General features: G+C 39.6%; 1 protein-coding gene across 8 annotated transcripts in view; it reads right to left on the bottom strand.

Annotated features, from left to right (window-relative positions):
- The window catches only part of DNAH8 (dynein axonemal heavy chain 8), a 330,151-nt gene that overhangs the window by 124,637 nt on the left and 189,519 nt on the right, over positions 1–15,995 (bottom strand). For all 8 annotated transcript variants that reach the window (XM_045057489.1, XM_045057486.1, XM_019830547.3 and 5 more), the window contains 4 exons: positions 15,526–15,718; positions 14,019–14,141; positions 12,365–12,495; positions 7,462–7,615 (listed from right to left, as the gene is read on the bottom strand). In XM_045057489.1, the coding sequence (XP_044913424.1) occupies positions 7,462–7,615; positions 12,365–12,495; positions 14,019–14,141; positions 15,526–15,718 (601 nt within the window). The remainder of the gene's footprint in view (positions 1–7,461; positions 7,616–12,364; positions 12,496–14,018; positions 14,142–15,525; positions 15,719–15,995) is intronic.

The raw sequence follows: 15,995 nt of genomic DNA, 5'->3' as shown, positions 1-15,995 counted from the left end.
TCCATATAAATTTTAGAAATCTTTCTTCTAGATCTGTGAAAAATTACATTGGAGTTTTGATAGCTATTATACTGAATTTGTAGATGGCTTTGGATAGTATGGACATTTTAACAATATTAATTCTTCCATTCCATGAGAAGAAAATATCTTTCTATATATTTGTATCTTCTTCATTTCTTTTATCAATGTTTTACAGTTTTCAGTGTATAGGTCTTTCACCTCTCTGATCAAATTTACTCCTAGGTATTTTATTCTTTTTGATCCACTTGTAAATGGCATGTTTTCTTAATTTTTCTTTCTGCTAGCTCTTTATTAGTATGTAGAAATGCAACCAACGTTTGTATATTATTCTTGTATCCTGAAACTTTACTGAATCTGTGTATTAGTTCTACAGTTTTTTGGTGGAGTCTTTAGGATTTTCTATATATGATATAATGTCATGTGCAAATACTGACAGTTTTACTTCTTCCTTTCCAATTTGGATGACTTTTATTTCTTTTTCTTGCCTGACAAAAAACTTCCTGTTAAGTATGATATTAGCTATGGATATGTAACCTGAGCCGAAGTTGGACACTTAACCGACTGAGCCACCCAGGCACCCCTGGTCTTTATTATTTTGAGGTACATTCTCGCTGTAGCCACCTTCTTGAGGTTTTAATCATAAATGGATGTTGAATTTTGTCAAATGCTTTTTTAAGCAACTATTGTGATGATCATACAATTTTTGTGTTTCATTTTGTCAATGTGATGTATTATGTTGATTGATGTGGATTTTGAACCATTCTTGCATCTCTTGAGTAAATCCCACTTTATTATGGTATATGATCATTTTACCATATTGTTGAATTCAGTCTGAAAACATTTTACTGAGGATTTTTGCATCCGTGCTCATCATGGATATTGGTCTGTAATTTTCTTTTCTTGTGGTGTTTTTGTCTGGCTATGGTATCAGGGTAAGTCTGTCCTTCTCAGATGAGTTTGGAAGTGTTCCCGCCTCTTCAATTTTTTAGAAGGGTTGGAGAATAGCTATTAAATGTTCTTTCAATGTTTGGTAGAATTCACCAATGAAGCCTCTGGTCCTAGACTTTTGTTGGGAGGTTTTTGATTACTGATTTAACATCCTTACTAGTAATCAGTCTATTTGGATTTCCTATTTCTTCATGATTTTGTCTTGTAAGTTTCTAGAAATGTACCTATTTCTTCTAGGTTGTCCAATTTGTTTGGTATCAGTTGTAACTACCTCTTTTATTCCTGATTTTATTTATTAGAGTTCTCTCTCTCTTTTTTTTCCTTGTTTAGTCTAGCGAAGGGCTTGTCCATTTTGCTTATCTTTTTGAAGAACCAGCTCTTAGCTTCACTGATCTTTTCTATTTTCTTTTTAGTTTCTATTTATTTCCACTCCGACTTTATTATTTCCTTACTTCTACTAACTTTGAGCTCCCCCTCCACCATTTCTAGTTCCTTTAGGTGTAAAGTTAAATTGTCTATTTAAGATTTCCCTTATTTCTTGAGATAGGTTTGTATTATTATGAACTTCCCTTTAAAAAACATTTTTACTGCAGTGCATAAATTTTGGTGTGTTGTATATCTGTTTTCCTTTGTCTCTAGTCTTTTTTTTTTAATTTCTCCTTTGATTTCTTCTATGATCCAGTAATTATTCAATAACATGTTGTTTAATCTCTATTTACTGTCTTTCCAGTTTTCTTCTTATAACTGATTTCTACTATCATACAATTATGGTCTGAAAACATACTTCATATGATTTCAGTCTTCTAGAATTTATTAAGACTTGTTTTGTGACCTACCCTATTATCTATCCTGGAGAATGTTCCACGTGCACTTAAGAAGAGTGTTTTCTGCTGTTTTGGGATGGAATGTTCTATATCTATTAAATCCACATGGTCTAGTGTATTGTTTAGGCTGATGTTTCCTTACTGGTGTTCAATCTGAATGATCTATCCATTGATATTAAGTGGGGTGTTAAAGTCCCCTATTTTTATTGTATTGCTGTCAATTTCTCCTTTTAGGCATGTTAATATTTGTTTAATATATTTTGGTGCTCCTATGTTGTTCACATACATATGACACATACATAGATGTCATATCCTCCTACTGGGTTGACTCTTATCATTATGTAGTGCCTTCTTTGTCTTTTGTTATGATCTGTTTTAAAGTCCATTCTGTCCTGGGGCACCTGGGTGGCTCAGTCAGTTAAGCATTTGACTTCAGCTCAGGTCATGATCTCACAGTTCATGAGTTCGAGCCCCACATCGGGCTCTGTGATGACCACTCACAGAGTGAGCCAGCTTCGGATTCTGTGTCTCCCTCTTCCTCTGCCCCTCCCCCACTCACATTCTCACTCTCTCACTCTCTCTCTCTCAAAAATAAACATTAAAAAAAATTTTTTTAAAGAAGGGTTTAAGGTCTATTCTGTCTGATCTGAACTATACCGGCTTTCTTTTCACTTCCATTTGAATAGAATATCTTTTTCCATCCCTTCACTGTCAGTCTGTGTCCTTAACTTCTGAATTGGGTTTCTTGTAGGTAGCATATAGATGGGTCTTTAAAAAAAAAAAACCCATTCAGCCACTCCATGTCTTTAGTTAGATAATTTAGTCCACTTACATTTAAAGTCATTTTTGAGGGGCGCCTGGGTGGCGCAGTCGGTTAAGCGTCCGACTTCAGCCAGGTCACGATCTCACGGTCCGTGAGTTCGAGTCCCGCGTCGGGCTCTGGACTGATGGCTCGGAGCCTGGAGCCTGTTTCCGATTCTGTGTCTCCCTCTCTCTCTGCCCCTCCCCCGTTCATGCTCTGTCTCTCTCTGTCCCAAAAATAAATAAACGTTGAAAAAAAAAATAAAGTCATTTTTGATAGATACGTACTTATTGCCATTTTGTTAATTGTTTTCTGGCTGCTTTTGTGGTTCCCCTCTGTTCCTTTCTTCTTCTCTTTCTCTCATCCCTTGTGGTTTGATTACTTTCTTCAGTGTTAGGTTCAGATTCCTTGCTCAGTTTCTTTTGAATGCTTACTGTAAGTTTTTACTTTGTTGTTACTGTGAGGTTCATTGTATCATTTCATTATATAATAGTCTCTGTTAACTTGATAGAAACTTAAACTTGAACACATTCCAAAATTCTAGTTTTACTACCTCCCCCCATATTTAATGTTTTTGATGTCACCTTTTGTATCTTTTTATATCCCTTAACTGATTATTGTATTTTAGCTAATTTTATTACCTTTACCTTTACTACCTTCATAGTAGTTTCGTAAGTGACTAACCCAACTCCTCTACTATGTATTTACCTTTTCCAGTAAGATTTTTATTTTTGTATGCTTCCTGGCTATTCCTTAGTGCCATTTCTTTTCAGCTTAAAGAAGTCCCTCTCACATTTCTTATAAAGCTTGTTTAGTAGAGATGAGTTTGTTTAGCTTTTACTAACCTGAAAATCTGTTTATCTCTTTTTCAATTCTGAATAGTAACCTTGCTGAATAGAGTATTCATGGTGGGAAATTTTTTTCTCTCCTTTAAGCACCTTAAATACACTGTGCCACTCACTTCTGGCCTGTAACGTTTCTGCTGGGAACTCAGCTGGTAACTTTATGTATGTATGTATGTAACAATTTGTTTTTTCTCTTGTTACTTGTAAGATTCTCTATATCTTTAACCTTTTATATTATGTCCTGATGTGAATATCTTTGGGTTCATCTTATTTGGAACTCTTGGCTTCCTGGCCCTGGATGTCTGTTTCCTTCTCCAGGTTAGGGAAGTTTTCAGCCATTCTTTCTTCAAATAAATTTTCTCCCCCTTTTTCTTTCTCTTCTCCATTGGGCCCCCTATAATTCACATATTATTCCATTTGATGCCCCATATGTCCCTTAAGTTATCTTCATTATTATTTTTTCTTTTTGATGCTCTGTCTGGGTGATTTGCATTGCTTTGTCTTCCAGCTCACTGATCTGTTCTTCTGCTTCTTCCAGTTTGCTGTTGAACCCCTTTAGTGTATTTTTTCAGTTCAGTTATTGTTTTGTGCCAGTTTTGCACTTTATACCTACCCTGCTTGCACAGGGGAGCAGGCTTGAACAAGGTACCCTCCTGTCACCTTGCTAAGACAGGTAGGGGTGAGTGAGTGATCACAGTACTATCCTGCCGCCTTGTTGAAGTTGGAGAGCATGGGTGGTGACTTCTGTTTGGTACTTTCTTATGTCGTCTATATCTTAAAGTTCTCACTGTGTTCATCCATTCTTCTCCTGAGGTCAGTGAATATCATGAGGTCAGTGACCATTACTTTGAACACTTTACCAGGTAAGTTACTCATCCTCATATCATTAAGGTATTTTTCTGAGATACTTTCATTTATAACATACTTCTCTGCTTCTTCATTTTGCTTGGCTCTGTTTGTTTCTATGAGGCAAAAGAGATATTCCTCCCAGTCTTGAAGCAGTGGCCTTATGTAGGTGATGGACCTTCTCATTCAACTTTGCCCTAGCTCTTGGTTGTCTCACAAAAGTTTCTTATCTAAACCACTGCTTTATTGTTGATATGTCCGTCTTGAGGGTATACCAAGACCAGTCAGTGTTCCAAGGGGGAGGAATCTCATTTAGCACCTGGTTTCAGGCTGATTAGAAGCTAGGCCCTCAGGCAGCAGCTTTTAAAGGATGCAAATACAGGGGCGCCTGGGTGGCTCAGTCGGTTAAGCTTCCGGCTTCGGCTCAGGTCGTGATCTCGCGGTTTGTGAGTTCGAGCCCCGCGTCGGGCTCTGTGCCGACAGCTCAGAGCCTGGAGCCTGCTTGGGATTCTGTGTCTCCCTCTCTCTCTGCCCCTCCCCCGCTCATGCTCTGTCTCTCTGGCTCTCAAAAATAAATAAACATTAAAAAAAATTTTTTTTTTAAATAAAGGATGCAAATACAGGCAGTCCTGTAGGGCCACAATCATAATCCCTGCTGGCCTCCAGACCAGGAGGTCTCTCTAGATTGAAAAAATTGGGGCTCCAGACAAACATATAAGCTCCTTTCTGGGAGGTCTCATTGAGCTCTAGCAAGGCCAAGGGGTTGTGCAAGGATGGTGTCTTTTGCTTACATTCCCTGCCAGTGTCTCCTCAGCCTCTAGCTGTGTGGGAAAGCTAAAGCCTGTCCAGCTGATAGAAGCTCCAGGCTAATAGGCCTTTTTCACAGGAAGACCAGGGTTGTGTTTCAGTCTGCTGTCTGTGCAGTGTCCTGGTTGTGGCGGCCTGCCAGGAACTGTCTTTCCAATGTTACATTCCCGGAGAGTTCAGAAAAGCCAGTCCCCTTGGCCACTGGCATCAGGAAATCAAGGAGCATCCCCATGTGGATCGCCTGTGCTTGTTGGCTTTAACTAGGCAGCTGGAGAGTGTAGAAAAGGCGCACACTTGCTGGCTTCAGAAAGACAGTAGGAAAATGTTTTGATGGCATGCTCCCATGGGCTTCAGGACTGCAGTTAGTGAGTGCCTTGTCTGAGTGTGTGCACCAGCTTTAGACTGGGTGGGAGAATATTTCAACCATTTGCACTTGCCAGCCCCATCCAGGGAGTGATGGAGTGACCACAACTGCCCATGCTTGTGGACCTTACCTAGGGAACAGGTGAATGCTGCGTTCATTGCTCATCTACTCCAGCCAGAGAGCAAAGGAGTGGCACAACCACCCATGCTCTCCAACTTCAAAAAGGCAGCAGGATAGTATCGTGACCACCCACTCACCCCTACCTGTCTTAGCAAGGTGGCAGGAGGGTGCCTTGTCCAAGCCTGCTCACCTGTGCAAGCAGGGTAGGTAGAAAGTGCAAAACTGGCATCTGCCAGCAACCTCATTGCTGGGGAGACTTTTCAACTGTCCCCTGCCTCTCCAGTGGATACTTTAAGATTAGCAAATGAACCTCCTTCACATATAATCCAGGCACTGTTTAAACTGCTGGTGTTTTTTGTTTGTTTGTTTGTTTGTTTGTTTGCTGGGTCTTAGGATGAGACTATCTGGGAGCCCCTTAAAAGGAGAACCTCAGTTTCCTACAGCACTTTGAGTCCCTTGGATGTCAGCCCTCTTGGTTTTCTTGCCTCCTCCTCATTCTTCTTCTTCTTCCTCTTCCTCTTCTTCTTCTTCTAACCCCATTGGTTTTCTAAGCCATAGGTTTTGGGGGCTTGTCTCTCTGGTGTATAGCCCAGGGGTTGGGGTGCCTGATGTGAGGTACCAGCCCTTCACTGGTCCAGGAGAAGCTCCATATTTGTGAGATCCCACCCTATTGCATGTTGCCATACTGAGGGTGATATTTTTGGCAAGACTATGTCTCTGCCCCTCCTACCTGTCTTGATGTGGTCTTTTTATCCTTTGTTGTGCTTATCTGGTTTTCAGATCTTTTTCAGAGGGAAATAACCCATATATAGCTGTAGATTTGGTGCCTCCATGGGAGGAAGTGAACTGAGGATTTTCCTATGCCACCATCTTGCAGAAGTCCTCTCTCCAAGGTACTTAAGTAGCTTATGCAGCAGCAAGCATCGATGGACACCATGGCACAGGAAGAGTTGACACCATGGGCCTGATTTTGAGAAGAGTGTGCTTGCAGGGCTAGCACTTGGCCAGCATCTGGGACCTTGGGTTTAGAACGTCTCCTCCATTACTAATTGATAAGGTTGTTCTGTGCCTGGACTATTTATACAAACGTTGTGATAGATGGGGAACATGTGCTCTCCTTCTGGGAGTCTGCAATTCTGGCAGTTGTGTCTAGGCAGGGAGTGATGGCCAGACCAGCCCCCAGTAAAACTGCTGACCTCTGAATCTCAAACAGGCTTCCCAGAATGGAAACACAGTGCCTGTGTTACCCATCTCACTGCTGGAGGTGAAGCATACTCTGTAGGGCCCGTTTGGTGAGAAATTAGGAAAGCTGCACATGGATTTCTCCAGACTCCACACGATGTGTCTTTTTCTTTATTGATCTGGCCACGAATCCTTGCTGTGTTGCTGTAATAAATCTTAGACAAGAGTACAACTATATGCTGAGTCCCATGAGCCCTTCTAAGGAAGCACCAACCATGTGAGTGATCATGGAAGTGCTGATAAAGGTGGTGTCAGAAAAGGTGACACAAACATCTACTGAGAGCTGGCAGAATATTTTCATCTCTTTTCTACTCCTGACTATTAGATACTTTGGTCCTTCTAAAATAAATTATAGGACCAAACTGAAGACTGATGAAATAGATACACAATCATATTTAAAATGGAACAAAGCACACACACACACACACACACACACACACACACACACACAAAATCTGGACGTGGGCAGCATTAATTCCACAGGAAGTTTTTAAAAAATCTACCAAATCTTGTACATTAATCATTTCTAAAACGAAAAATGTATGTTAAATGGCCTCACCTCTGAAGGGTTGCTACTTTTTCTATTCAAATATAATTTACATGTTTTAAACAAGAGCTTTCCTTTCTACTTTTGAGACCTACCTCCCCTGAAGATAGCAGGTTGTTAAGATATTCTAGAAATGCCTCATCTTTTATTTCATTGTCAGTAAAGATGAAGGTGATACCTTTTCCTTCAGCACCAGCAACTTTGTACAGACCTTTTAAGTCCTCTGTCAGATTATTCACATTATAAGACCTAAAAAGGGCGGTAGAATAATTAAAATAAAAAATATAGGTATAGTCATAATTTATTTCAAAACACAGTATAACCCATGGTAATTAGAGCATAATCTGTACCTGTTCCAAGAGATATTAAGTAATAATGTCTGCTAAAAAAAACCCACAGAGATTAGAGTGAAATAGCTATATGTTACCATTCAAAACAAATATGTCTTATTTAACTTGAGAAGTGAGAAATGGGAATTCACCAGAAGTGACTCATGAAGAGCAATTGGAAATTCAGAAATGGATTTTTATTCTCTGCAAGGTGACGGTCTTCCACATCAGATTTTGGCCAAGTGAATATACGTATAATATCTGAAACTAAGCTGAAACTTGGATGAGTTGGATTGGGAAGAAAGTCAAGATAAATTATAAATAAAATTAGTGATAAATTATATATAGTGATAATTTGCACATCACGTTAAGTGGCTAGAGGCACAGACAGCCTATAGAAGAAGATGCGTTATGCGATGCGGTATAAATAATAGAAATGGTATAATTATGTAGTTACAGATTATGACAAGGAGAGCCTGGTCTTTGATTTTCTGTTTACTCTGTTTCCTATGACATGTATATGCTCATGGAGGTGATATGATGTGCAGAAATAAAGCAGACATTTTCTGAAGTGTTGTGTATAAATCCTCATGAGTAAATTGACAACACAGACATTTTCACTCGAAGGAAGTGTACAGTGCAAGTAATAGGGAGTTCAAGTAAGCCAGAAAGACCATGGGCAGTGGAATCAGAAGGACCAGGGTTCAAATCCCCATTCTGCATCTTTAGAAATGTTCTTTCACATTTTTCAGCTTCTGTTTCCTCCTCTGCAAAATGAAGATAATACCTGTTTGTAAAGGCTGCTGTGAGCATTAGAGATGATTCAGCTAAGTGCACTTGAGTGAAAACATAACCAGCAGAAACAGCTACCCCCTGTTCTGGGTGGCACTACAGGAAAACGTCTTGTAGGCTTTGACAAAAGGAACCCCGTCGAAAAGAGAACGTACATCCCTTTCAAAATAATTCCCAGGGGGGACATTCATTAAAAGGAGTCATTAGGGCAGAGCAATATTGCTTCCTGGTGTCGCCAGACCGAGGTGGTGGTCCAGAGCACGAGCCCTGGATTGGTTGATTGACCTATGAAAGGCACACATTACTGGGCCAGCCATTTGCTGTCTCTGAGAACCGGCTCGCCCTGGGAGGGGCAGTCAGCAAGACTCCAGTGCCAGAACGTCAAGAAGACAGAAAACAGGAAAACTGGAGTTAGCGCTCTGGGAAACTGGGAGGACTGCATGTCCCATCCAGGAAGGCACCTGCTACTCGGACCCAGCCACCCAGGAACATCGGCACAGTGGTGCCAGAGCTTCCAACTGTTTCAACAGTCAGAAATCCATCTTCTGTGTGAAATCTCCCCAATTTCTTGAGGTTGACAAGTGATTTAATACAAGTTAATCTCTAGATATTTGATGTTTTGTTCTTTTAAGTGCTCTTGTACTTTGTACCTTGTTAAATGTTTTACCTCTTTGGCAGCAGCGGGGGGGGGGGGTATGCATGTGTAAACTGTGAACCTAAAATGTATAAGGAAATACAAAAGGCCAAATATTCAAGACAACCTTGAAGAAGAATAGCAGGGTTGTTCAAGATGTATTAAAACTACACTAATTAAAACAGTAAAATTATTTACCCAAGGGATATAGGAGTGCTGATGCGTAGGGGCACTTGTACCCCAATGTTTATAGCAGCACTTTCAACAATAGCCAAATTATGGAAAGAGTCTAAATGTACATCAACTGACGAACGGATAAGAAGATGTGGTTTATACATACAATGGAATACTACTTGGCAATGAGAAAGAATGAAATCTGGCCATTTGTAGCAACGTGGATGGAACTGGAGAGTGTTATGCTAAGTGAAATAAGTCAGACAGAGAAAGACAGATACCATATGTTTTCACTCATAAGTGGATCTTGAGAAACTTAACAGAAGACCAGCGGGGAGGGGAAGGGGGAAAAAAAGTTACAGAGAGGGAAGGAGGCAAACCATAAGAGACTCTTAAATACTGAGAACAAACTGAGGGTTGATGGGGGGTGGGAGGGTAGGGAGGGTGGGTGATGGGTATTTTTTTTTTTCAACGTTTATTTATTTTTGGGACAGAGAGAGACAGAGCATGAACGGGGGAGGGGCAGAGAGAGAGGGAGACACAGAATCGGAAACAGGCTCCAGGCTCTGAGCCATCATCAGCCCAGAGCCCGACGCGGGGCTCGAACTCCCGGACCTCGAGATCGTGACCTGGCTGAAGTCGGACGCTTAACCGACTGCGCCACCCAGGCGCCCCAGGGTGATGGGTATTGAGGAGGGCACCTGTTGGGATGAGCACTGGGTGTTGTATGGAAACCAATTTGACAATAAATTATATTATAAATTAATTAATTAATTAAATATTTGGTAGAATTAAAAAAAAACAGTAATAGTGCAAAAATAGATAAATCAGTGGAATAGACTATAGTCACAGACACAATCAGTTGATTAATGGGAAAGAAATGACACTGTAATGTGTCAGGAAAAACATGACCTTTTCAATAATGGAGTTGAAATGATTGGATATCTATATTGAAAAATATAATCTTGGGTGCCTGGGTGACTCAGTCAGTTAAGCATCCAACTTTGGCTCAGGTCATGATCTCACCATTCGTGGGTTTGAGCCCCGTGTCGGGCTCTGTGCCTGGAACCTGGTTTGGATTCTGGGTCTCCCTCTCTCTGTGTCTCTCCCTCTCTATGTGTCCCTCCCCCACTTGTGCTCTCTCTCTCAAAAATAAATAAACATCAAAAAAATTTTTTTTACATAAAAATACAATCTTAACTCCTACCTCAGACTTTATTTTTTTTTTAATTTTTTTTTCAACGTTTTATTTATTTTTGGGACAGAGAGAGACAGAGCATGAACGGGGGAGGGGCAGAGAGAGAGGGAGACACAGAATCGGAAACAGGCTCCAGGCTCTGAGCCATCAGCCCAGAGCCCGACTCGGGGCTCGAACTCACGGACCGCGAGATTGTGACCTGGCTACCTCAGACTTTAAAAGAAAATAAACTCTAGGGGCATCTGGATGACTCAGTCGGTTAAGTGTCCTCCTCTTGGTTTTGGCTCAGGTCATGATCTCACATGGGATGGAGCCCTGAATTAGGCTCTGCACTGACAGTGTTGAGCCTGCTTGGGATTCTCTGTCTTCCTCTCTCTCTCTGCCCCCACCTCCCTCTATCTCTCTCCCCCTCTCAAAAAAAGAAATAAACTAACAAACATAAAAAAAAAAGAGAAGAAATTCTAGATGGGTTATGGTTCTAAATGTTAAAGGAGTATATTTTATTCATAAATGTGAAGGAAATCACAGAATATCTTCACAGGTAAACCAATACATTTTTAACAGAATACAAAGATCACTAAAATAAAGGGACACAATTGACACCTGAAGTTTCACTAAAATTAAGATCCACTGGGAGTGAAAAGGCAAGCCAAAGACTCAGAGAAGATATTTATAATGCACACTCTGACAATGGAACTGTATCCAAAACCTGTAAAGAACTCCTAAAAAATCAGTGAAAGAAAGAATCACACCCTAATTGAAAAAAAAAAAAAAAAGCAAAGGACATACACAGACATGTCACAAAAGAGGCTGTCCAGATGGCCCATAAGAGGTGAAAATGTGCTCAACGGTATTAACCACGGGACACGCGTGACATACGGTGACACGGTGTCACCACGGTGACATACCACCACACATCCACAGGAATCACTAAAATGAAAAAAAGCTCACAGTCCAAAGGTGGGCCGGGATGCGGAGCAACTGAAACTCTCACGAACCATTGGTAGAAGCGTAAACTGGCAGAACCACTGTGGAAAAACTATTCCTCAGACCTACTACAGCAGAATGTATGTGTACTCCATCCATAATCAGCAAGTCTATCTCTGGGGGCATACTCAGACATGTACAAGAATATTCATTACAGCTCGACTTGCCAAAAAATCCCGGGTAAACAAATTGTGGTAGTATGTAAGCAAGTGGGAGATTATACAGCGATAAGAATGAACAAACTATTGGTACATGTAGCGTCATGGATGAATCTCACAAACATTATACCAGCAAAAAGAAAAGAGTAGATCCCGTAGCATTTGTTTGATATAAAGTTCAAGAATAGGTCAAACTAGGGGTGTCTGGGTGGCTCAGTCGGTTAAGCGACCAACTTCAGCTCACGTCATGATGTTACAGTTCGTGGGTTCGAGCCCTGCGTCGGGCTCTGTGCTGACAGCTCAGAGCTTGGAGCCTGCTTCGGATTCTGTGTCTCCCCCTCTCTTTGACCCTCCCCCTCTCACCCTCTGTCTCTCTCTCAAAAATAGATAAACATTAAAAAAAAGAGGAAAAAAAAGAATAGGTAAAACTAATCAGTGGGGTTAGAAGTCAGAATATGGTTAACCTTGGGAGAGTAATGACTGGGACAGGATGTGGGGGGTACTTATGGGGTGCTAATGTTTTATTTCTTCATCTCTAGGCTAACGACACAGGTGAATTTACTTTGTGACACCCGTGGTTTGTGTACATCTCCTTAAATACATTGCACTCAAATGAAAAGTTAACTTCAAAAAATGCACCAAATTGTTGTGTCTTTTTAAGTGAACATTTTACTTCAGAGAAATTAATGATAGAAAAACATATTGCTGTGTTTTATTTCATCTTACCTGGTTAATGTAATCTGGAATATTTGATATCCAGCTATAAAAGAGGCCAGTCTAGAAAGACTTTGTTTTCCTGAACCGCCAACACCCACCAGCAATGCATTTCCACATGATGTTCGAATTATTCGTGAGATCTGTTTTGAAATAAAATAGTATTTCTTTAAAAATAGAATTTAGCTGTTTACATTTGCTTGCACTCTACATGAGCCCAAATTTTGGCCATATGCTTGCAGACGACATTAGACTTTTTCCTTTAATGAGATATGTCAGAGTTTTTTAAATTAATGTCTCATATTGATTTATTCAACTCAAATTCTTTCCTTGTACATCATGAAAGAGAGAACAAATTGGCTTTCCTATCTCCTATTTCAAAGCTATTTTCTGTGTGTGTGTAATTTTATTACTTTCAGACTCAATGCATGATGGAGTTGCTCTTCCCAATCCACAGAAAGAAGTTTAGAATTGTCTGCTTGTTATTCAGTCTAACACACTGACCTATGTAGACACCTCGCTCCACAATGAATATCACCTCTATTGTATCTCTGCCAATGAAGAAAAAAAATTAAGTACCAAAATTCTACTTACAAGGGGGAGGGGGGCAGAAAGACTGAGAGATGGCCTTTAGTCTTGTGTTGCTTTTCTATGGCTGATTTCCTCAATAAGAATAAGGCTGGAATTGTTCAAATCTTATGTAGGCCAATTGAAGACATTGCTAAAAAGCTGTCTTTTACATTAATATTACTGATTAAGATGAAAGTCTAGATGGATCACTAAATTCATTATCACCACTAAAGACCTTTTTTTTTTTAATGCAAGTTTTACAGATGGCAAACAGTAACAACACTTTGGTATGTATTAATTTTATCATTATATTTTTTAACATGTTAATCACGTAGGCGGTTGTGCACCATAATAGGGTCCCAGGTCCCCAAGACCTTGCCAGAGAGTACTCAATAACTACTTGTTGAGTGAATGAATGTGAAACAGCCCTAGGACATCTGGAAATTCACCAACTTTGCAAAAGACAAACATAGAATAAATACAGAGTAAGCTGCCTCGTCTTTATCAAAACTCCCTCCTCTGTTCTGACTTCCTGGGGAAACCCCTTTTCAATTTATAAATTATACAAACAAACAGCTCCTTTCTGTAGCCTTTCAGACTTGAATCAAAGCATGTTCCTTTGGGTGTTGCCTCTAATTGGTTTCTGTTTTTACACCACTCCTGTGTACCTTCCTCACCCCTTCCCCATCAGTTTGCCAATAATCTGTAAGCCGATCATAAAACTGATTTTTAAAAGCAGCAACTGTTCCTCCATGGGGAACAGGATTCTCATTATATCAAAATAAAATTTGGGGAAGGACGATTTATTCACAGAGTTCTGCAACTTACTTTCTTTCTAGAAAGAAAACTCAAGGTGTCAAAAGCCCTGAACACAAAACCTGTCAATTTGCCCAACATTTGCTGCCATGTAGGTGGACTCGGCTAAGGGGTTTGTGATTAAGCCTTTGTTTTCTGAGACAGTGCTCGGACTCAACCTAACGACGCTCTTCTATATACTACCTGATAGTACACATTTCTTCTCTCAAAACATCTATCGTGAAATTTACTAAGCTTTTACATGATCTATTTATGTCAGCAAATACTCAATAGTTAGAACCTTAATAAGATGAGTCATTGCATCTTTAAAAAACACTAGATCAAGAGATGTTCCTCTAATGATTTCATTGAACTGTCTCTGGTAGAACTGGAGTTTTTCAGACAGGAAGTCAAAGGATGGTACCTGTGGGTAGGGAGAGAGAGAAAAATAATACTTAAGAGCAAAATCCATGAAAGCAGAACTGGTAAAGGCACTCGAAAGTAATTCTAATTTTTAAAAAAAAATCTAATGGATTTCCAAAAATTTGTCATGGATTCTGTTGACTTTTGGTTAATTCTATTTTCAGAAGCCCAAAACCTCGCTGCATTAACTGGTTTCCAATATGGAATCATTCCTTGCCCTTTCCCTTCAAAAACCCCAGCACCAACTCCTATCCCTGGGGATTATGATTGGAATATAACAAATATTTCTGTTTATATTTGCTTTTTAATATTGTTTATGGATTTTTAAAAATACACAGAAGTTTTACATTGTTGATGTGGTCAAATGGTTTTGAATATTCATGTACTTGTTTCGTAAATTTTTCTCCCCCATTTAACTCTTTGAATTAACTCTTCAGAATTACTTTGTTTATGACCCTGCTTAAAAAATCTTTTTGGAGTCCCGTTTCAAATTTCATGAAACCTATACATTAATTCAGGGAGAATGATGTTCTCATTTAATCAAGTCAAGTTTTATCATGTTTAGTCCTAAATGTTTTACATATTTGTTGCTGTTGAATGAAGTACTTTGATGTTATGTTTTCTATCTTGTGATTGTTGGCAAGAATTGGCTAACTTTTTCTACAAAGGGCAGAATTAGGCTTTGTGGCCTATATGGTTTGTCACAACAATTTGTCCCCACCCTCGTGGTGTAAAAGTGGTCCTTGGCAATAATAAGTAAGCAAATCGGCATGGCTGTGTTCCAATACAACTTCAGGGATGAACACTGAATTCGAATTCCAAATAATTTTCACGTGTCACACAATATCATTCTTCTTTTGATTCTCTTCCCACCCATTTAATCATGTAAAAACCCTTCTGAGCTCACAAATCTAACAAAAAATAGGCAGTGGACTGAATTTATTAGTCCATCAACTGTAACTTGGCAGCCTCTGGCATAGAGGATAGTTGTTGAGTTTGATATTTATGTTAGACTTGGTCATCTTACTCAATTGTTAGTGGTTAAAACAGATTTCAAGTTCTTTTACATTATATTAAGAGATAATCCTATCATCTGCAAACAATATTTTTGTTTTTTCCTGATAGGTAATTTGTTTCATTGTCTAGAACTTTCATAATATTAAATAATCGTGATAATAGTAGGCATCCTTGTCTTATACCTGACTTTAATGGATTGCTGTTAAATTTCACTGAAAGAAATATTTTACTTGGTGTATGATGACATGAATCACAACATATAACTAATGAAGAAGTTACAACAACCCCATGGTGGGACTCTGGGGTAGGGAGAAATATCTAGTTGGGTGAGTGGTCAAAAAACTCTTTTAAAAGGCAAAAATAAATACCAATTCATAAACTTTGGGTACTTCAAACACAGTGTCTTCAGGTTCGTCACCAGTTGGTTCAGGCATCTCCCGGAGAAAATCTACAAAGTATGGTTCGGGAAGGATATAAGATGCCACATCTGGGCTAATATTTTCCTCAATGGCGTGAACAAGATGGATATTAAACCACTGCTCATCTTCAGAAGTTATAAATCTGAAATAAAAATGCAGGAGGAAAAATGCAAAATATAAAGGCATCTTTCCTAATTGAACATGTCCAATCTCCCTCCACCTCCTCTAAGGCCTTATCCTGCACCTCCATCACAGACAGGAAGGACATAACTCCATTCAAGAGAGTTATAACATTGACTATTACTTACAGAAAATACTAGCAAAGAATCTCTCCTTGATCAATCTCAGGCTCTTCTGAACCCTCTTTCCAATTAGAACTTGACTTTTGGGTTTCCATGCCCTTCTCTGCATCACCCAAT

Source organism: Felis catus, chromosome B2, assembly GCF_018350175.1.
Source record: "Felis catus isolate Fca126 chromosome B2, F.catus_Fca126_mat1.0, whole genome shotgun sequence".
In the NCBI taxonomy this organism is placed as follows: Eukaryota; Metazoa; Chordata; class Mammalia; order Carnivora; family Felidae; genus Felis; species Felis catus.
This window is presented reverse-complemented; position numbering and strand designations above follow the sequence as displayed.